At 37.9% G+C, this 27,452-nt stretch overlaps 1 protein-coding gene across 1 annotated transcript; it reads right to left on the bottom strand.

Annotated features, from left to right (window-relative positions):
- On the bottom strand, positions 1-27,452 carry LOC145664146 (uncharacterized). Its single transcript, XM_081730546.1, has 2 exons — positions 27,070-27,452; positions 1-2,824 (listed from the first exon to the last, which is right to left on the bottom strand). Exons 1-2 carry the CDS (start codon positions 27,200-27,202, stop codon positions 2,061-2,063), a joined length of 897 nt encoding a protein of 298 aa, XP_081586672.1. The 5' UTR covers positions 27,203-27,452; the 3' UTR covers positions 1-2,060.

Here is a 27,452-nt window from a genome sequence, read left to right as displayed (position 1 = left end):
GTGAGTTCTTTAGTTAACATTTATTAATATTGAAACACTCCTTCGATCTGAAAAACTGACATTCACAAAACAATAAAAAATAATATTAAAAAAATGAACACTATTACTTTCGTGTTGCTATCTTTCTTTGTACTCTCAAGTAACATTATCACAGTTACCCTCTATATTGACATATTTTTGACTACTCAATACATGGCATTTCGTTTCAGACGTAATATAGTCAATTCAACATTTTGCAGGGGCGGAAGGAATGGTAATTCGTTTGGGATAGCGTGGCAATGCTGAATTAAGAGGAAGCGGGAGCTAATATGGATTGAAAGTGCCGATTTAATATTTTTCATTACATATTTCACTTGTATGAGGTCTTTTCCTTTGGCAAAAATAAATAAAATACAAGAAAATGGCAGAATAGTTCGATGTGAACAACAGATACGTTAATGTAGATGTACCAGATGAAGTTTCATGGGAGATATTAAAGTTTAATTTATTATATTAATAATAGATTTTCTTATTAAAGTGTTTATCTAAAATATAAAAATAAAAGTGTCCTTGTGTGGGATAGGATTACGACAAAAACGATCAAACTGCTTCATATGAATTTCCTAATACAGTTATCACATATCTTGAACTGAGTTTATGTCGTGTCACTTTGCCGAAAGCTTGTTCTAGGATTTTTGAAAATTCCCGTTTTAAGGGTGGGAAGAGGAACATTTCCTGGTAAGTTTTTATCGTCATATTGAAAGCGACGTTGTCTGTTGTTTGTGATCGTGTTGCTAGAAAACCCCTGTACACTTTGAACTGAATTTTTGGAATACTAACTAGAGCTTGGTTTTCTAACATGGTAATTTGATTAAAGGGTGGTTCAAAATTTATTACAAAAATTAAGAATTTCAAGCATTTTTTTTATCATTAAACTTTCGCTGAAATGCGTATCCTAAAAGGGCTTAAATATACCATTCAAATATTTTCTATAAACATTTTCTTCTCGTGAGAAAAACGGACACTTCAACTAGTTCATATTCTATAAATTAGGACTTCAATAGTGCCCCACGAAGCTTGCACTATAGACCCAGCTGCCTTAACAACTCTGCCATTCACATTGAACTATTGTACCAGAAAAAAAGTAAATAAAAATAAAAGCCTACCTGATAATATATACAGGGTGTTTCAAAATGAATATTGGTGTTTTAAAGCTTTGTAGTATTTATTACAATTAACTTACAATTATAAATAGTACATCAAATGAAAGTGCAACTCAAACCATTTTGTACGTATGCGTGCGCATGGACGGTTTCCTCCGTCTGTCATTAGAAAGCGCTAGTAGCAAAGATGGCGACTTGTGAGCACAAAGCTTGTTGTGTTTTACATTTTGCAAAACCGGAATCTGTAGTTACAGTGCAGTTACCTGTGTGGAGAATTTTAAGGAGGCGCTTACAACTACTTTCCTTATCGTTTGCAGTTGCTACAAGCTCTACACACTAATGTTTACGTGTCAAGTTTGCAAATGAAATGTTGCTGCATGACGATGAAGATTTTCTGCATCGTGTCGTCTTCAGATGAATCGACATTTCACCAAAGTGGCGATGTGAACACACTCATAATGTTCGTATCTGGGGGTCAGCTAATCTGCACGAGATGGTACAGTTGCAAAGACACTCTCCTAAATTGAATGTGTTTTGTGCCATATCTCGGCGGAACGTTTATGGACCTTTCTCGCCTATCGACTCCGTGTGTGCCGTGTGATGAATGGTGCTCACAATTGAACACTTCTAGCAAAAAATGTTTGAGTTGCTCTTTCATTTGATCTATTATTTATAAATTACGTTAAATGTAATAAAGACTACAAAGTCTTAAAAAACCACGGTATTCATTTTGGGACACCCTGTATAATGAAAAAGTATATGTTAAAATAAAGCTTTTAATCTATATTAGCTGTTTTCCACTCCTGTTCCCCCTTTTCAGCAATTCATTACATGAATGATACATCTTTCTTTCTGCTTCAGAAAGTACTTAAGACCAGATTGGAAATTTCTTGTCCATATATTCAAAAACAAATACAATCACTGATGTACTTTGGGTTTATGTCTTTCGGACTCTAAAGCCTTTGTTAGTTTCCTACGAAGACACTGTTGCACTTCAGTCCGGAAGTCCAAATTGTCAACGGGTGAAAGTTGCTTCATCATTGGAAGCAGACTTAGTAAAAACATTCGATCAGAGTCTCTTTCCTCATCAAATCTCACTATTAGATTTTTAATTATATCTTTGTAATTTTTGTCTGTTTCATCATTATTAGACCTACTTGGTTCTTTGAGGCTATGAGCAGAATTCAAAACTAGTACAGGACCATCAATTGAATGTTCTGTGTACATATCGTCTTCATCGTCATTGTTGCCATCACTTCTGGATCCATTGCATTCTCTCTCTGACTCTATAGTCACTTCATCGGGTCGTGCTTCGTGCGATTCCTCTTCTAGTTCAATTGTTTCTGTTTCTTCAGTAGATTTCTCACCTTCAACAAATTCACTAATAACCGTTTCCTCGTGTCCTATTATTGTCTCGTGTCCTTCAGCTGAGGTCGATGTATCGTGAATAATTAGTTCTACTTTTGGAGTTGAAATCCACGAAGACTGTAAATCTTTCTGATCATTCTTTGAGATTGAGTCAGCAGTAGTCTGTCTATGTTCCACGTATGGGGAAAGAAAAGCATCCAAAGCATTGAAATGTCGCCATACTTTTTTAATATAACCTTGTTTCGTCATTAGTTTTCTACGTTCTCTCATGTAGTTGCTTCTGAGGCAATGCCATTTTTCTCTGCATTGATCTTCTGCAAAGATATACAAACAAAAGAAGAATAATTAATTACATGTAGTTAAAATGTTGCGAACAAAAGAAACAAAATTATATTACTACTTTTTTCCTACGATAATATAATAATTCGAAAAAAGTATTCGCACAGTTGTCATTTTTAAAGAATGACTTCTCGTTTACGATTATTTTATAAGCAAAGGGGGCAAGGATGTTATATGAACGAACTGTAAACATTATGCCTGCACTATGTTGCATCATTAGTTTACCAGTTGCGCCATCTATGCAGTATTGCTTGTTAGATTCATGCCTTACAAGCGTTGAGAAAGCATTCTGGACGTCGCGACGTACTTTTGTAGTAAACACGCTTGCGAAGCACTGTAGTGTGACCATTCTCGTAGTGGTACATAAAAATGGTTGCTGATTGAGATATCAACTTATTATTTTTGGATTTCCATTTAATGCGAACGTATTGTAAAAACTGAAATGCGACACAAAGGGAAACAACGGAAGACGAAAGAAAATATTTTATCAGGCCTCACACTCAAACAAAATCGTTGTCTAAAAGATATAAAATAACGTGACGACCTTGTCTAACAGTTTAATTTCTACTGTTATATATAAGAATGTATGTATCTGAGAGATATACAGATGGTGATCAGAAAAATGGAAACACCTGAACGACATTGCAACTTACCAGATTAATATGGTGTCAGGCCACTTTTCGCCTTCAGAACAGCCTTAATGCGACGTGGGATGGAGGCATAGAGGTCGTGAATGGTACCAAGTGGAATTTTACACCATTCCTCGTGCAGGGCATCGGCCACTTCTGTGAAAGAGGATGGAGGTGGAAATCGTCGCCGGAGTCGTGTTTCCAAGACGGACCACAGATGTTCAATTATGTTGAGATCTGGGGATTGGGCGGGCCAGGGGAGGTGATGAACTTCATCCCGATGTTCCTCAAAAACCACGCTGCAAACGCCAGCTGTGTGAATGGGTGCATTATCATCCTGGAAGATGGCGTCATTGTCCGGGAACAACATCTGGACCATAGGATGCAAGTGGTCTCCTAAAATTGCGACATAAATGTTGGCAGTGATTCGTCCGCTAAGTGTAACCACAGGACCCAATGAAAACCATAATATGGCGGCCCACAGCATCCCCGAGCCGCCGCCATGTTTCACAGTTGGGCGGAGACACTGCAGATCATAAGCTTCTTTGGGCGTTCTCCACACATAAACACGGCCCGTGGTTAGAAATAGGGTGAAGGATGACTCATCCGACCATATCACACGTTTCCAGTCCTCAACGGTCCAAGTTGCATGGTCGCGGCACCATTTGCGGCGTGCGAAAGCGCTATGGTCCCTGATGAGCGGTTTGGCCCGTGCAACACGACCCCGTAAGTTCATGTCATATAATTCGCGGCGGACTGTGATTGTCGAAACAGGGTGGGGGAGGTGCTGATTGAGTTCCTCCGTCACTTGCTCTGCAGTGGCACGACGGTTCTGCGTGACAATGCGCTTTAATACCCGGCGTAACCTGTCACTCATGATTTTCTTCCGCCCACTGTTTTGCTTCCCCGATGTGGTTTTCCCGTGTGTTGTGTAGACCGTCATCACCTTCGACACTGTCCCACGCGACACACCTAACACAGTAGCCACTGCCGTCACACTCACTCCACATAACCGCACCAACAATTTGCCCTCTTTGAAAATCTGAGAGGTCTCCCATTTTACACTACCTCCGTCTGCTGCAGCCACTGGACACTACTGTTCCACGGCGTCTGACGTAGTATGGAGACCGACCTAACACACCACCACCAGCGGCCCGGCGCTGCGGGCGCCACGACAGCACTGCCAATCCATACATCTGACGTGTTGCCAACTACAGGTGTTTCCATTTTTTTTGATTACCATCTGTAGTAGACGGATAGGTAGATAGATAGATATGATTCTCTTGTGACATGTAGCGACCTACGCAGCATACAAATGGTGTGACGAAATTATGTTGCACTTCGAATATGTGGAAAGGAATTATCCAAGATAGATGGTTGTCAAAAACTAATTTAAAGACCTTAATCCAGCAATGGATCGACAATTGTTAATAATGGTATGTATGAGTTTCAAATATAAATAACCCTCACTGCTTCACTCATATGACCCCAGTTCTCATTCTTGATATCTGAGCATTTGAGATTAAGAAATAAACGTCTATACCTTCTTCTGAGAGATCATACTTAACCCTGTAGCTGTAAGAATTTCTACAATTTACCGTTCCTCCTGCACTCCATTAATCTTCTTGTATGTACAGAGCAAAGAAATGCTTTTCAAATAGGTAAATTGTTTTTGGCTATGAAAAAACTTCTATTCTACAAGCTCTTCCTTCCAGCTGAAATATGCAATCTACGCGCTTGCTATGCTAATAGAAATCTTATCTGCATGGTTTATTTTCGATTGCTGAAAATGGGTTCTGCTGCGTGAACTTGCCACCGCCCATTTTGTTTTTGATTTATATATCTTTTGTATATATATATAGAAATCCTGAATAAATGAAAATTTTATGAGAACAGTCGTGAACAAACGATCTGCATGATTTAATTTTCAAATTCTGAAAATACAGGGTGTCCAATATACAATGCAACCCGAAGTTTGGGATAGTATAACTTTTGAACCGGAAGCGGTACACAAATAATGGTTATACCAAAACGAAGCCTTGTTCATGCATATATTTTTAAACTAAGAAACAACAATTGAAGTACACTAGGAACCACACAGTGTTGCCAGATGTAACCGAAAGTGTAAATCTTTTTTTTTTTTTTTTTTTTTTTTTACGAGTCACATAAATTGACTCATAACTCACACGCAGGGATGTTCTGTAGTTAATTTTCAGTTTGTTTAGTTGGAGTAGCTTGGAAACTATGGAGCGGGAAAAAGAATTTTTCATTTCCACCGATAACCAACCGTATGTGGCCTCTGTAAGGGGTAACTAGGGAAATTGTAGTTTTCATAAATTAACATTCTGAATTAGCAACATTGCTGATGTTTCAGTGCATTAAAAGGTGTGTTAAGGGTATGCCTATATTATGCAATTCCTGAAAACAACGAAAACGAAACTTTGAAATTATCGTGATAAAACTTCTACTTACGTGCACCCGGCAACACTGCAATTCATTTCTATGGGGCTGCTTAAAGCAAGAGGTATACAAGAACAACTCTCGAACTATACAAGACCTGGAAACGAACATTCGCAGTGGCACTGAGAATATTAACGCTTCTACTCTTCGTAAATTTGCTGTCAACATGGTGACACGTGTAAATCTGTGTTTGAATCAAACCAGGGGGCACTTCCAGCATCTGCTGTAGAACTGACAATTTACTTCCTTATGAATAGCAGTGTTGTCAGGTGCATGAAAGTAAAAGTTTTATCATGATAATTTCAAAGTTTCTTTTTCGTTGTTTTCAGGGATTGCATAATGTACACAGACAGACAGACCCTTAACACACCTTTTGATGCACTGAAACATCAGCAATGTTGCCAATTCAGATTGTTAATTTATGAAAACTATGATTTTCCTAGATCCCCCTTACAGAGGCCTCATATGGTTGGTTATCGGTGAAAATGAAAAATTATTTTTTCCGCTCCATAGTTTCCAAGCTACTCCAACTAAACAAACTGAAAATTAACTACAAAACATCCCTACGTGTGAGTTCAGTCAATTTATGAGATTTGTAAAAAAAAAAAAAAACTTCGGTTACATCTGGCAACATTGTGTGGTTCCTAGTGTACTTCAATCGGTGCTTCCTAGTTTAAAATTATATGCATGAACAAGGTTTCATTTTGGTATAACCATTATTTGTGTACTGGTTCTGGTTCAAAAGTTATACTATCCTAAACTTCGGGTTGCATTGTATATTGGACACCCTGTAGGTTCTGCCAGAATTAAACACACAGTTTGTTTGGCTTCTTTCTTTCATGCTTGGCTTGGTGATGTGTGTATGTATGTAGGTTTATCTCGGTATAACAAACGGTTCTGCGAACTGGAAATATTTTAACAACCGGTTTGCCCGAACCGGCTGAATAGCACCAGAGTGTGTAGCAGGCCCGTAGCCAGCCCGAAAATGTAGGGGGGGCCGGTGGAAGTTAGGGGGGGCGATCCAAAAATATTAGTTCATCCCATATTATAGTTCATTTGCAAACCTACCGTGAAAATTTTAGAGGGGGCCAGTAAAATTTTAGGGGGGCCCGGCCCCCCCAAACCCCCTCTGGATACAGGCCTGGTGTGTAGGCCTACTACTACAAGTGCCAGACTGGAAATGAGCTGCAGAGAGGAGGAGTAAAGGCTTTAGTGGATACAGTAATATGTTGAAAACAGTAGTTATAAGAACCATCGGAAAAATCCACAACGGTCTGCGTCAACGCAACGCAAATTTTCAGATAATCGGCATACGAGTTATAATGAATTGTTACACTTTTTTGCGTTGTGTTACGCTCCGCAATTTTTACGAAGACTGATACGGAATGATGCCCCATCACAAACACCTAAAGTAAGCCTACTGACTTTTGGTACCAAGTTATTTTCACCGATGAGAATAAGTGCACAGTAAGCACAACTTGTTTGATTCAGAATGGAAAACTGCGTGGAGAAAGAATACGGAGATGGCTCTCAAGAATCTTACTCTCATAGTGAACAATGGGACATATCTGTGCTTGTTTGACGGGTATTAAGTGGGGTGCTAACGAGTGTATTCAAACAACTTCATACACACCTACAATCAGCACACATTAAATCTATAGAGCATTTATGCGAAGTACGTGACCAAAACATAAAATAGAGGCTAATTTCTAACAAAGCAGTTCTCAAAAATGTGCTATTGATAGAATGGAATAATATTTCACCTGCAATTACAGTCGCTTAAAGGGAACTCCTACATATAATTACTATATTTTCGAATATGTCACTGTACGAATACTTTTTCCATGCATGATTTTATAACGATTTAATATTTTCTTTCTGTTAGAGACAGAAAATAGTTTCTAATTAAAAACACCAACATTAATATATTCATAGATGTATTAACTACCAAGTAATTAAGTTACCCACTTTTCACCCTCGCATAGGTGAACCCAGTAATATTCGATAGGAGTGGATGTCACAAGTATAATAATAATAATAATACACTGTAATTATTATCTTTCCATTACCTCACTTAATAAGTGTTTCGCAGTGTCCAACACAATACCTCCTACTGGGAAATTTTGGAAATTTATCTATACAGATATGTAAGACTTTGTTTTATTATTTAGCAGCAAACTATTGACATGCTGGCTGCATTGTTGCCAGTAACGAGGGAAAGAATATTTGTGTTGGTCTCCGGGCAAAGAACGACAATTTTTTAAATTGTTAGTATTATAGTCTAATAGATATTTGTTTCGCATGGGGCTCGAGGTTCTAGACCATTAAATTTCCTACACGGCCAAGCCAAATAATCTCGTGATGGGTTTGGAAACTTCAGGATTCGACTCCGATATTTCTCTTGTGTTAATATTGTGCGGTCAGTTAAGATGGTTTTAAGTTTAGCGTCTCTTTCAGCAGCCAGTCTATATGAGACGTGGACCTATAGTTTAATGTGGGATCCGAACCACATGAACTCACGGCAGGAATCGAATATGAAAAATAAATAAACAATTAGTAATGAGCATAACTGTCGCTCTTTGCCCCACGGTTTGGGGCAACAAGCGCCAATTGTACACCTGCATTTATTATCATTTTTTTTTAAATGTACTAAAACTTTTCATGAGTTAATGGTTTTACTATGTTGCCAAAGGTATGTATAAGTTTTGAGTAAAGATTCAGTTCAATCTGTCTAATAGATTTTTACAGTGCATTTTTAAATCGTTAAGTGTCTTCCATTGTCCCACATCACCCTATAACCACTTTTCTCTCCGAAACTGATGTGGCAACATCGCAATGTGACCTGTCATCTAGTGAGAAAACGTTACCAGTGAGAAAACGAGGATTTGAGATCCCTCTACCCTCTTCAGTTCTCTTGTAGGAATGTGAAGTTAATTAGCGCAGGGTGTATGCAGGGCCGGTTTTAATGTTTCACCGACCTTAACTCTCGTCACTTCTACGTAAAATTTAACACGGTAGAAAATTAAAAAAAATAACTTATGCGCACATTTCTTTAAACGTTTTTTATATAAATTTTAATGAATTTTCATTTTGTATCTGATATGATGGAAGATTTGAATTGCTACTTTTTTTTTTTAAATAATGTTGCACAAAGTGATTAGTTTTATTTGTACAATTCAACTTTAGAGCACTTTAGATATCAAACTTCAGAGCAACAGGTTCTGCACTGAGAAAAAAAAAAAAAAAGCCTGGCCGACCTCAGTCCGTAAGAACACCGGAAAATGTGGCGCGTGTGAGAGCGTCCATCCAATAATCTCCACGCAGTTGAACAGGTCGGCCAGACGATCCTGTAGTTTGATACCCAAACTTGAATAGTTTTCTTATCCGGAACAGAATCATGTCGGCCAAGTCCGAACCGAATGCGAAATGCCAATTGAGTACTAATCACAGAATCACCATTACGAATATACACCCTCCACAACAAACGCACGATATTCACCGCTGCACACCATTGCAACTATTGAAAATGGCATACTGTTATGGATCGATACCTCCTCCGCCGTCATATCCCCATTACAACTCACACAGCGCCCTCTCCAAATACGTCAGTTCTTTCCGAACCCTGCATTTATAAATGTATATGTTCATTATTCAATAAAACGTGGTGAAATATAGAGGACTTCATGAACGCCGATCCTGGGGGACTGGCCTTGGGCCTAAGTACAGTATACATACATACATACATACATACATATATATATATATATATATATATATATATATATATATATATATATATATATATATATATATACAGTGGCGGATCCAAGGGGGGAGCTATAGGAGCTATAGCCCCCCCTTGACACTCAGGTATACACTGGATAAAATGGACTTCAATCCTGCTTTACACTAGATAAAACGACAAAATATGGTTTAGCCCCTCCCTTGATCATATCATGGATCCGCCCCTGTATATATATATATATATATATATATATATATATATATATATATATATATATATTAAAACTTTAGTTGATGTTGGAGGACATATCTGAATGGTCTTCCAAAAGTTGCACAGAAATCGTCGTCACTGAAGAACTTCAGGGATGCACATGAGATGTGACTTATGTCTGTCTCGTGTCGACCCATTTTTTTTAGGTCTGTCTGTATTGTACATTGAATATTAACATATTTCTTATTTGATGCATAGTTCGCTGGATATTGGCTTGTAACACTCAGTTTGAACACTGCGCTTTGAATCTGAATGTGGAACCATTTTCGGCGGCCATTTTGAAACAAGCTTGCCCGAAATCAAAACAAATTTTGTACTAAGCTGTTTGGTTTTCCACGATTTATCAAACAAGGTATCACTCGACCTATATTCCGATTTGAAATTTTCACGTTGGTCCCGGGGCCCCACGATGGAGGCCCTGGGGACACCGCGACAACGCCATTCCACGTTTTCTATGGCGTTTTCCATTTTCATTTTTTGTTTCATCTTTTTCTACTCAGCCATTTCTGATTTATAAGTAAGTTACTGGAAATTTTATCTGATACAGGACCATTTTGGGGGCCATCTTGAAAACGGTGCTCCATATCAAAAATTGTTTCCTACAAAAATTACTCAATTTTCCAAGCTCTTTCGCACGAGGTATCACTCGACCTACGCTCCCATTTGAAAATTTCACGTACAACCCCCTCCCCCCAAAATGGTGGGCGGGGGAACCTCGTGTTTGACTCATTTTTTACGCCCCTTTGCATTGTACATTGACTCTTAATTTTTTCTTATTTGATGTATACACAACAAACCCCTGTTTCCATGTCAAATTTTGCAGATGACCCCCGTTGGAGATATTCACGATACGCCACTGGTGTCGCTATTTTTATTGCATTCTACACATACGATTTGGTAGTTCAATTGTTTGTTTGGCGGCTCTATGTGCATTATTAGCTGAGATAAAGGCCTGGTACAGGTAGTCAGATACAAGTCTGCAACAACGCATCTAGCGGCTAAATGGGAAAGGAGATGACAAAGTTTGTCCTCTAAAAGTTGCATGACATTTAATGTCCTTAGGAAACCACACATAGCGAATATGACGTGTCCATCATTTCGTCTCTGTTGGAGATCTCGACATGGTACAACTAATTATGGTTACCAGGTGGGAAACCTATCAATTCACGCCTATTTTCAGGGGCGGACTGGCCCACCCTGCTACCCTGCAAATGCAGGGTGGGCCCCCTCCACCAATTTTAAGAAGATGTGGCCCAGTTAAACCTACCAGCATCAAAAATATGGCAGGGTAACTCCCGCAAACTTGTGTTTTGCATAAAAAAAGACGTAACGTTAAACTTTCATGAACAGACCTTATTCTTCTTCACGTTTATCAACTTGAAAAGGTTCCGTCTATGAGACAATAAGGCCCTAAAACATTGCGGGGTTTGTGATACAGCAGCTGTTAAAAACGAGCACTTTAAATACTACTTTTTTAAATATAAGAAACACAGTAGATTTCAGGCTGTTATTGGATTTGGATACCATTGCCTACTCCGGTCCGTTTACAAGCCGGTGAATGGCGATGTTTTAATTGTTATTGTGGAAAGTGGAGGTGGAGCCGGAACACTTTTGAACTGCACTGTCCTCAGACCAAGTCTCGAAGAAAGAAATCTGATCACGCTTCGTTGTTGTTGTTGTTGTTTTTTTTTTTCAGTGCGGTAAAGCGAAAAGAAATTAGTCGCCACTATCAACGATTGTTTTATACAAACCTCAAACAATTACTATGAAGTTGCTGCCCTCGGCTCGTGTTTTATTTGTATATTACATCGAAGAGCAAATCCGCTAGCAGCAATTAAATTATTGGAACACCAGTTACGTGTCGTTTGTCGTGGAAGACAGATGTGGTTGTGTCAGTATGGATGGTAGGAGTGATTGTAAGATTACTGTAAAGAAAAAATATAAAAGTGGTGCTAAGAAGCGAGAACACAAACGAAGATGTGATTTACAAAAAGCTTCATCTGACCCAAAACAACGTAGGCTATTTGAATCTGTGAAGCCACAAGAAACAAATGAGCGTGATGTGACTCATTCGAGTACTGCAGGACAGTTGCCAGGTATTTTTTTTTCTGTCTAAGGTGTTTATAAATTATAATGTATACACCACGTCTTTGGATGATTTCAGTCAATTGTAGCTTATCTTTTATGGCTATTTTTGCTTGAAATTAGACAACTTTAACAGGCGAACACGAAATTAACTGAACTGTTTGCTGCCGCGTAGTGCTTTCAAACGGGTCAGATCAGGCTTTCATGGGTCAGGGGTCAAGTCAAGCCTGCTTGAGACACGGGTCGGGTCAGGTCACCTACGCTAGGGTCAGGGCTGCTCTAGCCACGGGTCGGCTCGGGTCAACTTTCTTATGCGCCGTTTCGGCTAAATCCTTCTCGGGTCCAGAGGGTCGGGTCAAGTTGAACGTCGACCCGACCCGACTCATAACCCGAATAGGTTTTAGCCGAAATGACACATAAGAAAGTTGACCCGAGCCGACCCGTGACTAAAGCAGCCCTGACCCGACCTGTGACCCAAGGAGGTTCGACTCGAGCCCTGACCCGATGAAGCCTGACCTGATCCGTTTGAGAGCACTAGCTGCCGGCACTGGGCTCAGTAAGCGTTGGTGTAACTTCTTAAAGTGCTGAACACTTATGCTGTCAGTCAAATCAGTGTGTATATCGTGTAAATGTTAACTTTCCTTTAGTTATTTAAAGTTAATTTAAAATAAAAGTGTAGTAAAATGTAAAAATTATTTGTGATGTGAAAAGTAGGTATTCATATGAAAAGAGAAGTTGGGGCCAGCCGAGGAATGGGCGGACTACACTAGACGATAGACGATATCTAATCTTTCTGCGACATGAAAATATGATATTATGACTTACTTATGTCAAGGAAAATCTTGCGTTTCGAAATCTATCGCAAATTTACCTCCAATCGCATTCTTTGTTTTGCATTGAGACCACAAAGTTACAGCTTTTTCAAGTTTCCAACACTGACGCCGACTCCAACTCTATCGTGTACCCAAGTATCATGTGAAAGAATTTTCTCGATTATGAAAGTGATCAAAAATCGGTTGCGTTCATCGCTTGGAAAATATTTGTTGGAAGACTCTATTCTTTTATACATAGAAAGCTCATATACGTTTGATTACGACAAAGTGATTGACGATCTTGTATCTAGCTCCAAAGAATTAGGTAGATATTTGAAATTGTGAGTGTAACTGGAGCATAATGAAGATATTAATATTAGGATACATTTCTGGCATTCATATTAATATTATATTAGGTTACAGTATGCAATTCAGTTGAAAATTTCAACCAATTTGATATTAGAACTGATTTATGAGGAAACAGGCCCGTAGCCAGCCCAAAAATGTAGGGGGGGCTTAGAAGTTAGGGGGGCCCGACCCAACCATATTATAGTTCATCAGCATATTATAGTTCATTCGCAAGCCTACAGTGAAAATTTTAGTCACCCAGTGAAAATTTAGGGGGGGCCTAGCAAACCCTAGCCCCCCCGTGGATACGGGCCTGTGAGGAAAGAAACTTACATTATTTCTGTCAGTGCTTTAATTATTTAGTGTTTCAAAGTTAACTTGAGATTAGTTTTTACTTATTGCACATGTATATATTTTGGGTTTTCTAAAACATGATATTCATTTGTTTAAATAAATGGTTTAAATTCATTACATAAAAAAAGAATAGCCCTATATAAATAACTGAAAGCACCAATTCCGGTATTGTGTGTGTTTACAATAAAAAGTGATAATGCCAATTACACACCGTATGAGTTACTATTAAAATGTTCCTACTTCAGATTTTTTGTAATTAATGTTTTGCTTTTGTATGAACATATGGGATACTATTTATGGGTGCGAAGATTGACTTTTATATGTAATACATATGAAGAATGCGAAGTACATTTTTTACACTTTTATACAGTGGGCCCATTTCAGTTTAGCAGGGTGGGCCCTATGGTTGCCAGTCCGCCCCTGCCTATTTTGACGTATCTTTACCTGACAGTTTATCCAAGAGTCCCTACGCTCCTTTGGGGAATACCTTGTGCATTGATTTCACGATTGCGACATACCCATCTTTGAATAGAACAGGCTTCGTTCCTTTGAGGTGACCATGCCGCCTTGCCTCTATCATTCGAGATAGAGAAGATATAGCGCTCTAAAGTGTATTTTGCCACGTTTTCGGCATCATGTAGCTCCGAAACTATGTGCCCTAGAGAAAAGTGCAAACGGGCTTTTTTTTCTTGTTTCGGTGTCGGGAATAACCTCCCGAATTTTGTCGGTGGAGTTTCCTACCACCCTATATATACAGGGTGTTTCAGATAAAACGTCCAGTGCTTATAAATCCGAAACGGCTGAGAATAAAAAGATGAAACAAAAACTGAGATAGGAAAATGTCATAGGGCGCATCACATGGTGTTGTCGTGGTGACCCACAGGGCCCTCCTTCAAGGGGGCCCAGGGGGCAACTTCAAATTTTCAAATGGGAACATGTATTGAATCATACCTCATTCAATAGTCCTTAAAATACGAAACAACTTTTGTATGAAACAATTTTCGATTTGGGGCACCGTTTTCAAAATGGCCGCAAAAAATCCTGTATCAGTTTGAAGTTGGCACCTGGGCCCCCTTCAAGGAGTTTCCTGAGGGTCACCACAACAACACCACTTGATATGCTTTATCATCGTTTCTATCTCAGTTTTTGTTTCATCTCTCTATTCTCAGCCGTTTTTGATTTAGGCCTATAAGCACTGGACGTTTTATCTGATACAGGACCCACTTTTTGCGGCCATTTTGAAAACGGTGGCCCAAATCGAAAATTGTTTCGTTTTTCAAGTACTATTGAATAAAGTATGGTTTAATACGTGTTCCCATTTGAAAATTTGGAGTTGGCCCCTGGGCCCCCTTGAAAGAGGGCCCTGGGGGTCTCCACAACAACACCATGTGATGTGCCCTATGACATTTTCCTATCTCAGTTTTTGTTTCATCTTTTTATTCTCAGCCATTTCGGATTTATAAGCACTGGACATTTTATCTGATATAGGACCCACTTTTTGCGGCCATTTAAAAACGGTGGCCCAAATCGAAAATTGTTTCCTACAAAAGCTGTTTCGTTTTTCAAGTACTATTGAATGAGGTATGATTCAATACATGTTCCTATTTGATTTGAAGTTGGCCCCAGGGCCCCCTTGAAGGAGGGCCCTGGGGGTCACCACAACAACACCATGTGATGCGCCCTATGACATTTTCCTACTCAGTTTTTGTTTCATCTTTTTATTCTCAGCCGTTTCGGATTTATAAGCACTGGACGTTTTATCTGAAACACCCTGTATATATATATATATATATATATATATATATATATATATATATATATATATATATATATATATATATATATATTAGAATATCGAAAGCTGATTTCGAAATCTCTTGTTCGATCACTATCTGTATATAGCCTACGTAGTTTTCTGGTAGCTGGTAGCCTACTCAACTTGCCGCCCTCCCTCTTTCTCCAGGGGAGAATGTTAAAAACCACAATTTTGATTTGATTTTCAGTTTACTGTCCCGTTCAGCACCGAGGCTGTATGAGACGTGGACACACTGATTAACGTGGAATCCGAACATGATGTCCCGTCGGGAATCGAACCCAGGTCTCCCACGCCAAAGGCGCGTATGATAACCGCTTAGCCACGAGTGAGCTCATCACGATTTTAAGTATGTTACCCCATCATGAACAAAGAAGGAGAGGGAAAGGGCACTCACACTCAGAAAGGCCTAAACACTACAAATACAATTTCGTTGTGTCGGTTGTTTCTTTAAATAATAATCTATCACATTAGTGAAAAACAAAGCAATCACACCTCCAGAGGAAAGATGGTACCGTAATCCTTCTTGTAGAATTCAAAATCGAGCTTCAATCTCAATATATCAGTTTGCAATTCCAGTGCAACTACCTCTTTTATCTTTATTTCACTTCTACATCTATTAAAAAAATATTAAAAAATCTTTTTTCTATCTTCAATGATAAGGAATTTGTTTGTGACAAAAACAAGACTAGTTTCCGTATCAAAACTGTGATTGGAAGAGGTGTTCGCCAAGGGCGCCGATTTCTCTGTAAATCTAGGGGGGGGATTCAAATGCAGAAGGTATATATATATATGAAGATTTTAAGACAAATTGTACTCAAATTATACTAAATACTGTATATTCATAAATACAATAGGGGGCCCACATGAGCTTTGGGGGGCCCGGCCTGCCCCCCCCCCCTCCCAAAGGATCGGCGGTCTTGGCGTTCGCTACTCTTCGAGAATTGAGTTCTTGTATTTGACAACAACCAAGCAATTCATGTTGGGATTTTGTTTGACCATTTTCTTTGGCACTATCCATGACTTCACACTAATGCAACCTAAACATGATTTATGAATGTAGTATTCAAATAGAAAGTCAACTTATTAAATTTAACTAACATCATCATGAAGTCTTCTTATAACAAGAAATATTTATTTTAAATAATATATTCATGAAAGATTTTGCCGCTCCTAGAAACCTGCCGGCACGTGTTGTAGTTTCACATATGGCAGAGTCGGCCCTGACTGTGAGGCATGCTTTTAATACATGAATTAATATTAGGCTATATATCATACACGGTAATTTGTTGCTGTAGAAAAACTATAAAATTTCAAAAAATAGGCACTTAAATGCAACTGGAAATAATGATAAATACTCAATACAATTATAAATAGCTCAAGTCATTCAAAGAATATAGAAACATACCTATGTTTGTTAATATCTATTTTTACTATATACAGTGAAACCTCTCTAAAGCGGACAGCCGTGGGGAATCAAAAATTGTCCGCTATAGAGAGGTGTCGCCTTAGAGAGGTTCCAATATTTTCTTACGTAAATCAGGTAATATGCAATTAGAAAAAAAATATTTTTGCATGAATCACGTATTTATGAATATTACCAAAATGTTACTGTACCTGCATTATTTTGCGCCATCCAATTCGAGGCACAACATGTGAATAAGATGTTTTAGTTCTCTGCACTTTACACTTATCGCTACTTACTACGTTTTAGGTGTGTTGCTTTAATTTGTGAGTTAATTGCAGTCCAGCAATGACTTTTTTTTTAAAAGACAGTATGCGTACCCGTGGTCAAAAATATCAAACTTGTCTTCTGTTTGGTTAGAGATTCCAGCGGGACAGTAGAATGATGCGTCATTCCAAACAGTGGGCAACTGTCAATCACTTTTGTTTCTGAAGCAGGTTGGGTGGGAGTGGAATGCAAGCAAAGTATATAAGGGTGTTGTGAAACAGAGACTCTTCCTCTGGGTTGCTGAACAGTCTGTTGAGGAGGCAAAATGTTGTCACACCCACATGTTCTTCCTTGGTGACACACGTATGAATTACTAAAAGTGTATTTTTACTGCACTTTCCAACTTGTTTCTAGAGAAAGTGTCCGTAATACGGAGGTAAATAATACCTATAAAACACAAAAAACTGTCCGTGTCCGTACTAGCGAGTGTCCGCTTTAGAGAGGTTTGCCAATATGTTTTCTCCTATTACAGTGTTTGGGGATTACAAAATATGTCCGTTATGGGAGGTGTCCGCTTTATAGGGGTGTCCGTTAGTAGAGGTCTCACTGTACAGGGTGTCACCTAACTTTGCGAAATGACAAAAAGCTTGACAAATCTAGTTATGCAAGAATGTACCCATGTCAGGACCCTAAAAAAATTTGTAAACAAGTTCCCCCAAGGGTCCCATCATAGGGCTCCAGGGGCCAACTTGAAAATTTCAAATGGAAACCGCTATTTTTATTGCAGATTCTGATTCTGCAATCAAAACTAAACAACTTTTACATGAAGCACTTTTTTGTTATTCTAATAGATGGCGTTGTATATAGTTTCATTTAGAAATGTAAGGTTTTTTGTATGTATTAATGGTTCATAGATAAAATGGTGCTATATATTTGCCGTTCCGTGAGTACGTATTGGTTGTCTTCCCGTGGAGTAAAGAAAACAACAGGAATTGCGTTTTAATTGCCACAGAAAATAACCCAAAAATTAACCTATTGGAGCACAACAATTTCAGCATACTTTCACTTCTTACAAGGGCTCGATATGTTAGTCAGCCGCTTTGAAACTAATTCAGAGAGCATTTTGCAAAAGAAATAAAAAAAAAAGTATTTCACAAGTTATTTTTTAATTGCACAAAATTTGGCAGTTCCTAAAATGTCTTTTCTTCGTTCTAAAGTAAGGGGGAAAAAGCGTAATAAGAAACAACTTATATCTTTTCTATTGTTTTTTAGTATAATATATGAGTGAAGTGGTGTGTTAGGGGTGTACGAGTGCATATACAATTAAATTTAGTGAATTCAATATAGTTCTAGGTTTTAGTGTTATTTTGTATAACTGAAGTATGGAATGAATCTAAGTATTGTTGTGTTTTGATTTGCTCCAAGAAAGTGAAAACTGCACCTAATGGCAACGAATATGTTTCGGGAAGTTGCAAAAGCAAATATTTCTTTAAATGTCGTAGCATATACTTGTATTTACTGCCTTTCATTTTCTAAGAGTAATAACATACATTTAATAGCATGTATAGAATTAAAAATTAAGTTCATTAATCCCTGTTTCAATATGGCTTTTGCAAAACAAGCATCATGATTTATTACTATGATTAATATTATCTTCTCTATTTATTTGTTTTGCAAATTTGTTATTCAATAATCTGATCACACAGTTTTCCAGACAGAATTTTAAGATGTTCATGAGCAAGGAATCAAATCTCTTCTTACACTTTTGTTGTTTAAGAGTACAACGGGCTACTAAATACTGCGTTGCTCTTGTCAATTTACTTAATAATATATGAGATGACATACTATATATGGTATTTTAACTGAAAAAGATAGTACCCTATTAGTTATACAACCTTTCGTCAAACATAATATTAAAAACAAGCAAGAAAACTAACATTTATATGCAAATATTCAGATCGTCTTGCCCCCCAACTTTTAACGTCCAACCGCCGCCACTAACAAATTTTGAAAACCTGGATACAGCTCAAAGAAATTTAATTGATATACAGGGCTATTTTCCAGATTACAAAGGTTAATAACTCACGTTTGTTTAGTCACAATGACATGCAGCTTATGTTAAATGAGAGAAAATTCAATTTTTTTTGTTTTGTTTGTTTGTTTATTAACACATGCATGTTATGTTCTTTGTCAAAGTTGCTCAAGGTAATTCAACATACATCAGGTTGATAGTTCAATTCTTGGCACACTTTGTTTTACATCGCAGTCAGGAAATCCATCTGCTTCTTAAATGCGTTCTCAAAGTTCACATAAATTGTTTGGGAGGGGTGACTGATACACTTGGATTTAACATAACTCTAACTTCGTTGAAAATTCCGTTTTACATAAAAGTAGAGAATTAAAAAAAAAAAAAAAACGTTGTCCTGTCTTCGTTTCCTGCTGTCTAGATTTACTGGTACCCTAGTTACGGAATGCGTAATTACACATCAGCTTTACCAGCCAAGTAGTGTCTTCTCGTTTGTTTGTTTTTCTTTTTCGAAGAACTTCATTATCATGAATCCACTTGCCTCTCACGACTTGGTTGTCTAAAATTGACAGATGAGCAAAGTGTAACTGATGTTTCACAGCATGTGCTCAAACTGCGCACTTTTCTTGGTCTGACAGTGAGAAATTTTATGGTAAAACACAAATACTGCATTCCCGATGACGCCCAATTCAGTAAGTGCAACTTCATCAATAACCCTTTGATGAAGATTATCCAAAGTGGTTGTCATTGTTTGATATACTCGGACTTTTAGATAAACCCAGAAAAAGTCAGTGGCGATAAATCAGGATAACAGAGAACGAACGGGCCACCCAATCTCACCTCCTCTGCCAATCCGTTATTTAGGAAATTCCGTGTTAAGAAATTGCCGTATATTTACACCGTTGTGCGGTCTTGCACATCTTGGTGAAGCCATCTGTGGGTAAAATTGCCTTCTGCAGTGTCTCATTGCTGGAAGTACTTGATTTCGAAGCATCTTCTCACACAGTTCAGAAGTCAAATTGTTATTAATAAAAAAAAGGGACCAATTATTGTATATTCAGTACTGTCGCCCAGATAATCAAATTTTCTGGATGTAGAGTGTGTTTGAAAGGACCAATGAGATTATTGTCAAATCAAAACCTACAATTATATGTAACCGATTAGGTGGAACGTGGCTTCATCAGAGAACAAAATGCTGGTAAGAAAAGTTGGATCATCATTGATTTGTTTCATCATATCTTCACAAAATTCTACACGGCTATCAAAGACAGATAAATTTGGTGTACCAAATAAATTTTGTATGGGTGGAACTTCATTTTCTCCAATATCCTTTTCGCAGAGATGTAACTAATGTCATGTTGTCCAGCAGCTTGATGAATGTTGAGTATTTTCAACAAATGACTGCAACATCAAGCTGTTTGTCGCCGATTTCGGTCGACCTGGAATAGTACAATTATTTATAGTTACCGTTTCCTCGATGCGTCTTACGATCCACTCGACAGTATATCTCCAAATGGGATTGTGTGCAACGTGATTTTTTTCGCTCAATATTACCCTTACTTCAGCACATGACCTTTGATGATTGTCCCACCCTCGTATCATACAGAGCGTTAGAACTTTACTTTGAGAGCACTAATGCAAACTAGATGAAATACAGTTGAAATACATCTTGAGTGTTCAGAGGTTCTGTGTAATAATTAGAGACCGGATGTTTAGGCACTAAAAACCTGGAAAATAGGCACTTAAAATTTAAAAAATAGGCAGTAAAATAGGCACTAAAATGTAACTCGAAATAATTAAGATAAATACTCAATACCATTAAAAAATAGATTCGTCATAGGTAATGTTCAAAGAATATAGAAACATACTTGTTTGTTAAATAATAATCTTCTTTTACTGTATATGCAAAAACGAGGCATGTTATGCATTGCACATACTGGGTGAATCTGAAAGATATGCATATACTTTGGGAGGTGATTCGTGACATGAAAAGAAGACAAAAAGTGCTGTTGCATGTTGTCGAATTCTGCTTCGTGTTCGAGTGACAGGGGTGCCAAATTCGAATCGAAATCGAATCGTGACAATTGGAACGGGACATAAAGGTGCGCACATACTTCAGATGATGATTTGTGAAATTCAAGAGGACTTTAATCTTCTTTTCATGTCACGAATCACCTCCCAAAGTATGTGAACATCTTTGAAGTTCATCCTGTATATATATTGTAACGTACCACGAGCTTGTGTTTATAAACACATAATATAAGTAAATATGTGTGTATTATGTTACGTAAATTATATATTTTCCCAATGAAGGCTTATTTTGAAGAAAATGCATTGAATAGGCAATATTAGGCACTAAAGCAATTATTTAGGCAGTAAAGGTCGAAATAGGCAAAATGAAATTGGCTTAAATCGAAACTATAACCCCCCATATAAACTTTAAAACGTCATTTTTGATCATATCTTTAAGATTAAAGAATAGGCATTTTGCCTAACATCCGGTCTCTAGTAATAATGCTTACTGCTACCAATATCTAATGACTTCTACGTTGCTGGACCGAAATTTACAATCAACCATAAATATTTACAGAATATGACATAGGGGTGACACATATGTGTCTTCTGGTCAAACGTTTGTTTCACTAAGTTTATAACAGCACATTTGCTCTCTTGGATCTATCGATCAACTTTACATGTTCATATTTACTTTCATTTCTTATATGGAATTACATGCAGTTTCAAATCAAATCGTTATTTGACATCTACATAACCATAACAATAAAATGACGATGTCCTTTTAGACTTTACTAGATCCACTGATGAACCTTATGTGTTCACTTTCACTTTTCCCTCTCAGGTAAAATCACATGGTCTATATTCAAATCAAATCGCATTATACATATCTACATAAACATGGCAAAAATGAATAACTTAATTCTCTTTTGACACTATGTCCGATTATTAATTGAAACTTCATGTCCCAACGGAGAGCTAGAGTTAATTAACTTTCATAGTGTCCACGAGCTCACAGACAAAATCTCAGTTCTTGAAGAATATTATCACAAACGTGTTCTAACTTCATTTGTTTGAAAGTCTTACCACGAACCTTAGCACGCCCAGTTCTTGACCTAGCTTTTCATTTATCAACCTCAGGTGACGTACAATATTATTTTTGCGATTTATGTTATCTAGGTGGACAACCAAAAATATTTAAATTAATAGTTACGTATTTTCGGTCGCAGTATCCGAATCTGCATTAATGTAGATTTCTATTTGGAATTTTGGGAAGATGAAGACAACTTCAGTCTATGTTAGTTGAAAAAAAAAATGAAATGAAATCTTTAAGTTTTATGTCCCACAGTTATGCCGGTTAGGCTAAAGGAGACGATGATAATGAGAAATGAATGAAATGGTGGAATGAAGTGGGAGGAAACGGGAGAACCCCGAGAAAACCCGCGAGCACGGTGTTTGTGCACCACAAAGTCCACACGGCGCGAGCTGGGATCGAACCAGGGACCTCAAGCACCGGAGGTAAACGCTCTACCCCTTTTTTTTTAAAAAAAAAGTCAACTGACTCACCGAACGTGTTCCAGTAACTTACTTAATCTACTTATATCTAATTTTACTTGCTTTACTCATTTTTTACTTGCTTTCTCCAATTCCTAGACCGACAGGGACACGAACACAGAAATATCGAGGACAGTTAAAATCACAAAGGCTCTCCCACCGGGAATCGAACCCGGGTCCCCGTACACCAAAGGCACAAGTGCTAGCCACTAGACCAGCAGGGAGGTCACCCACTGAGCCACCGCGCCCCCCTCTATGTTAGTTGAATAGATCTTTTAAAATGATTGGACACAAACTTAAATTGCAAGTATATTTTCGAGGTATTTAGTTTACTATCAGTCTTAGGTGACGTACGTGCTTATGATGATATTCATTTTTCTAGCTATTACAGTTCCATCTAGCAGAATAACGAAAAAGTGCTTCCAGTAAAAGTTGTTTATTTTCAATCGCAGAATCAGAATCTGCAATAAAGATAGTTTCTATTTCAAATTTTCAAGTTGGCCCCTGGGACCCTCTGATGGGACCCCTAGAGGCACTTGTTTAAGAATTTTATAGGTCCTTAGCATGTGTACATTCTTACGTAACTATATTTGTAACAGTTTTTGTTATTTCGGAAATATTTCAGGTCGCAAAGTTAGGACACGTACGTATCATGATACTCATTTTTTCGCGAGTACAGCGCCATGTATTAGATAGTTTTGATTGCAGAATCAAAATCTGCTATAAAAAAAGAGGGTTTGTTTGAAATTTTCAAGTTGGCCCGTGGGGCCCTATGATGGGACCCCTAGGGGCACTTGTTGTTTACAGAATTTTATAGGACTCTGACATGTGTACATCCTTACGTAACTATATTTGTCACACTTTTTTTTTTTTTTTTTTTTTTTTGTTATTTCGGAAATATTTCAGGTTGCAAAATTAGCGGACTTACGTATCATCATACTCATTTTTTGCGATTACAGCGCCATCTATTAGAATAACGAAAAAGTGCTTCATGTAAAAGTTGTTTAGTTTTGATTGCATTATCAGAATCTGCAATAAAAATAGCGGTTTCCATTTGAAATTTTCAAGCTAGCCCCTGGAGACCTATGGTGGACCTTGGGAGCACTTGTTTACAGAATTTTATAGACTCCTGACATGTGCACATTCTTATGTAACTATATTTGTCACTTTTTTTTTTTTGTGTGTCGCTTCGGAAATATTTCAGGTCACAAATTAGGGGGACGTACGTAGGATACTATTTTTTTTCTTTTGCTTTTACAGCGCCATCTGTTAGAATAACGAAAAAGTGCTTCATGCAAAAAAAAAAAAAAAAAAATGTTTTGATTGCAGAATCAGAATCTGCAATAAGAATAGCGGTTTCCATTTGAAATTTTCAAGCTAGCCCCTGGAGACCTATGATGGGACCCCTGGGGGCACTTGTTTACATAATTTTATAGTTCCTTGACATGTGTACATTCTTACGTAACTATATTTGTCACATTTTTTGCTGTTTCGGAAGTATTTCGGTTCGCAAAGTTAGGTGACTACGTACGTTGATACCATTTTTTTTTTGCGATTACAGCGCCATCTATTAGAATAACGAAAAAGTGCTTCAAAAAAATGAAATTAAATCATTAGTTTTACGTCCCACGATTATGCCGGTGAGGCTAAAGGAGACGGTGATGATGAGAGATGAGTGAAATGGTGGAATGAAGAAAGTGGGAGGAAACGGGAGAACCCCGAGAAAACCCACGAGCACGGTGTTTGTCCACCACAAAGTCCACACGGCGCGAGCTGGGATCGAACCAGGGACCCCAAGCACCGGAGGTGAACGCTCTACCACTGAGCCACCGCGCCCCCACAAAAGTGCTTCAAGTACAAGTTGCTTAGTTTTGATTGTAGAATCAGAATCTGCAATAAAAATAGGGGGTTTCCACTTCAAATTTTCAAGTTGTCCTCTGGGGCCCTATGATGCGCCCCTGGAGGCACTTGTTTACAGACTTTTAGAGGCCTCTACGATGGGTATATTATTGCATAACTAGATTTCTCGATTTTTTTGTTATTTCGGAAATAGGTCTATTTAGGTCGCAAAGTTAGGTGAGATACCCTGTATATACAGTGGCGGATCCAGGATATGATCAAGGGAGGGGCTAAATCATAGTTTGCCGCTTTATCCAGTGTAAAGCTTGACTGAAGCCCATTTTATCTAGTGTATACCTGAGCGTCAAGGGGGGCTATATTCCCTCTTGGATCCGCGCCTATATATATATATATAAGGGAGGCTAAGGGGCTATAGCCCCCCCCCCTTGACGCTCAGGTTTACACTGGATAAAATGGGTTTCAATTCTACTTTACACTGGATAAACAGCAAATTATGGTTTAGCCCCTCCCTTGATCATATCCTGGATCCGCCACTGTATATATATATTTGTAATGTACCACGTGCTTGTGTTTACGAACACCTAATATATGTATGTGTATTACTTATATTTTATAAATTATATATTTTTCCCAGTGAAGGCTTATTTTGAAGAAGATGCATAGAATAGTCAACATTAAGCACTAAAGTAATTATTTAGGCAGTAAGGGACGAAATACGCTATAACCCCCATATAAACTTAAAAACGTTATTTTTGATATCTTTAACATGGGCGGGGTTATGGGGGCATTGCCCCCCAACTTTATGACAAAATATAAAAATTCGAATAATAAGATTCTTCGATTCTCATTTGTGTTTACCGTGCCTCCCCAACAGACAAAAGGTTTGCCCCCAGCAGACAATTCCTAACTCCGCCCATGATCTTTAATAATAAATAGGCATTTTGCCTAACATCCGCCTTCTAATTATTATTATTATTATTATTATTATTATTATTATTATTATTATTATTATTATTATTATTATTATTAGGGACGTACGCAAGATGTGGGTCCTAGAGGTCCAGACCCCCAAAATCCCGACTTTTCCGTAAATTTAATTTAATTTTAGGGATGATTTTTGTCAATTTAAATATAGTCCATCCTCATATTAAATTTGGATCCCTCCCAATAGTACACAGTCTGGGAAACAACGCGAATATCATAACGCCGCTGCTGCTGCTGCTTTTTTTTTTTTTTTTTTTTTTTACCCGTACTATACTATTCATTTATTCTATGGGGGCGCGGTGGCTCAGTGGTAGAGCGTTCACCTCCGGTGCTTGGGGTCTCTGGGTCGATCCTATCTCGCGCCGTGTGAACTTTGTGGTGGACAAACACCGTGCTTGCAGGTTTTCTCGGCGTTCTCCCGTTTCCTCCCCCTTTCTTCATTCCACCATTTCATTCATTTCTCATCTTCATCATTTCCTTTAGCCTAACCAGTATAAACATGAAACGTAAAACTTAAAAAAGATTTCATTTCATTTTATTTACTCTATGGCCAGGAAGTGCATGATTCTGACAAGGGGGGGGGGGATTCACAGAAAAGCGCAATCGCTCGGGGTCGTGGTATGTTCCCAGCTCTCGAAAGAATAGGCTTCATGGTGGACAAGCACTGTGTGCCTGGGTTTTCTCTGAGTTCTAATTTCTTCACTCCATCATTTCGTTATCACCACCTGTACCTCGGAGCCTAATCGTAAAAAAAAAAAAAAAAAAAAAAAAGAGAGAGAGAGAGAGAGAGAGAAAGTGCAGTTGCCAATATTACACACACCTTCATGCAAATGTGCCCATATATATTTTATGAAAAACAATTCTTTACGCACATTGTATAACTTAGTTAATGTGTATTGTATTAATTATAGTACTATAGCTGTTGCGGCTCTTGAGGGAAGTTACATCAGTAAAAATTTAAATTTTATCGCCAGAAGTTTAGAGAAGAAAGCTTCACATGGCTTCAAAAATATGTAGGCCTACACAACAATTAGTGCATTATGAAAGCTTTCTTTCCTTAGCTTGTAGCGGTAAAATTTCGTTTTTCCGATGTAACTTGCCTCAAGAGCCGCCACTGTACTACAGTATTTAATATGCTAAACATTAAAGTGTGTATTTCGACATATATCTCGAAAAACTGGGCGCCCCTTTCGAAAATTCAGGTATAAGAAATTGCCCCCTTACACCCCCCTTACGGATGGCCAAGCCAATGGTCTATTTAATTCCGTCTACCGGCTTTAACATGAACGCCTAATTACATAAATCATTATATTATGAATGTCGTGTGCTTTTCAAAATTACATTCTTTATTATTATTATTATTATTTCGCATCGTCTAATTAAGAAAAAAATATTGTCACCCCACCTCACCCCACTTCGACAACGCCAGTCGACAACGCCATGGATCGCAGTCATGCAGTGCAACTCATAAATGGCGCGCACTCGTACATAAGTTGTGTATGGCTTGGCAAGAAAAAACATAAACACCACACAGTTTACATTCTTTTCTTTTTACCTCAACAAAAGTGAATATAATTTTAGACATTTACACTTACCTGTAGCATTCATTTGTAATGCAATTGACATCCAGATAGCAGCCACAATACTCTTATTTCTACTATTAGCATGTCTCGTATTGTACAGCTCTTCATTTTGCCTCACAAGAGATATTAGCTTTGCAGTGTCCATTTTATCGGTACAAATTAAGTCATCATTTTATAAAGATTCAATTAAGAATATGTGTAGAATGAGACACGACACAAAGGAGAATAATATAACATTTGTATAAAATTACATCCTTATTGATTCACTAAACATGATTCACCAAAAATACTCAGACAAACGAATTTAGTTTACTGATTTGACTCGTTGAGATTCCACCACAACACGACTCGATCGAACGTTGCTGCTGCTGCAGGACTGGAGGGGAGGGCAGTTC

This window comes from Thermobia domestica, chromosome 11, assembly GCF_964235325.1.
Source record: "Thermobia domestica chromosome 11, izTheDome1.hap1.1, whole genome shotgun sequence".
Taxonomy (NCBI): domain Eukaryota; kingdom Metazoa; phylum Arthropoda; class Insecta; order Zygentoma; family Lepismatidae; genus Thermobia; species Thermobia domestica.
This window is presented reverse-complemented; position numbering and strand designations above follow the sequence as displayed.

Excerpts from the sequence above, each read along its gene's own strand:
- LOC145664146 (XM_081730546.1), bottom strand. The coding sequence starts at position 27,202 with ATGGACACTGCAAAGCTAATATCTCTTGTGAGGCAAAATGAAGAGCTG. Across the intron at positions 2,825-27,069 it reads ATTACAAATGAATGCTACAG|AAGATCAATGCAGAGAAAAA; the intron begins GTAAGTGTAAAT and ends ATATCTTTGCAG.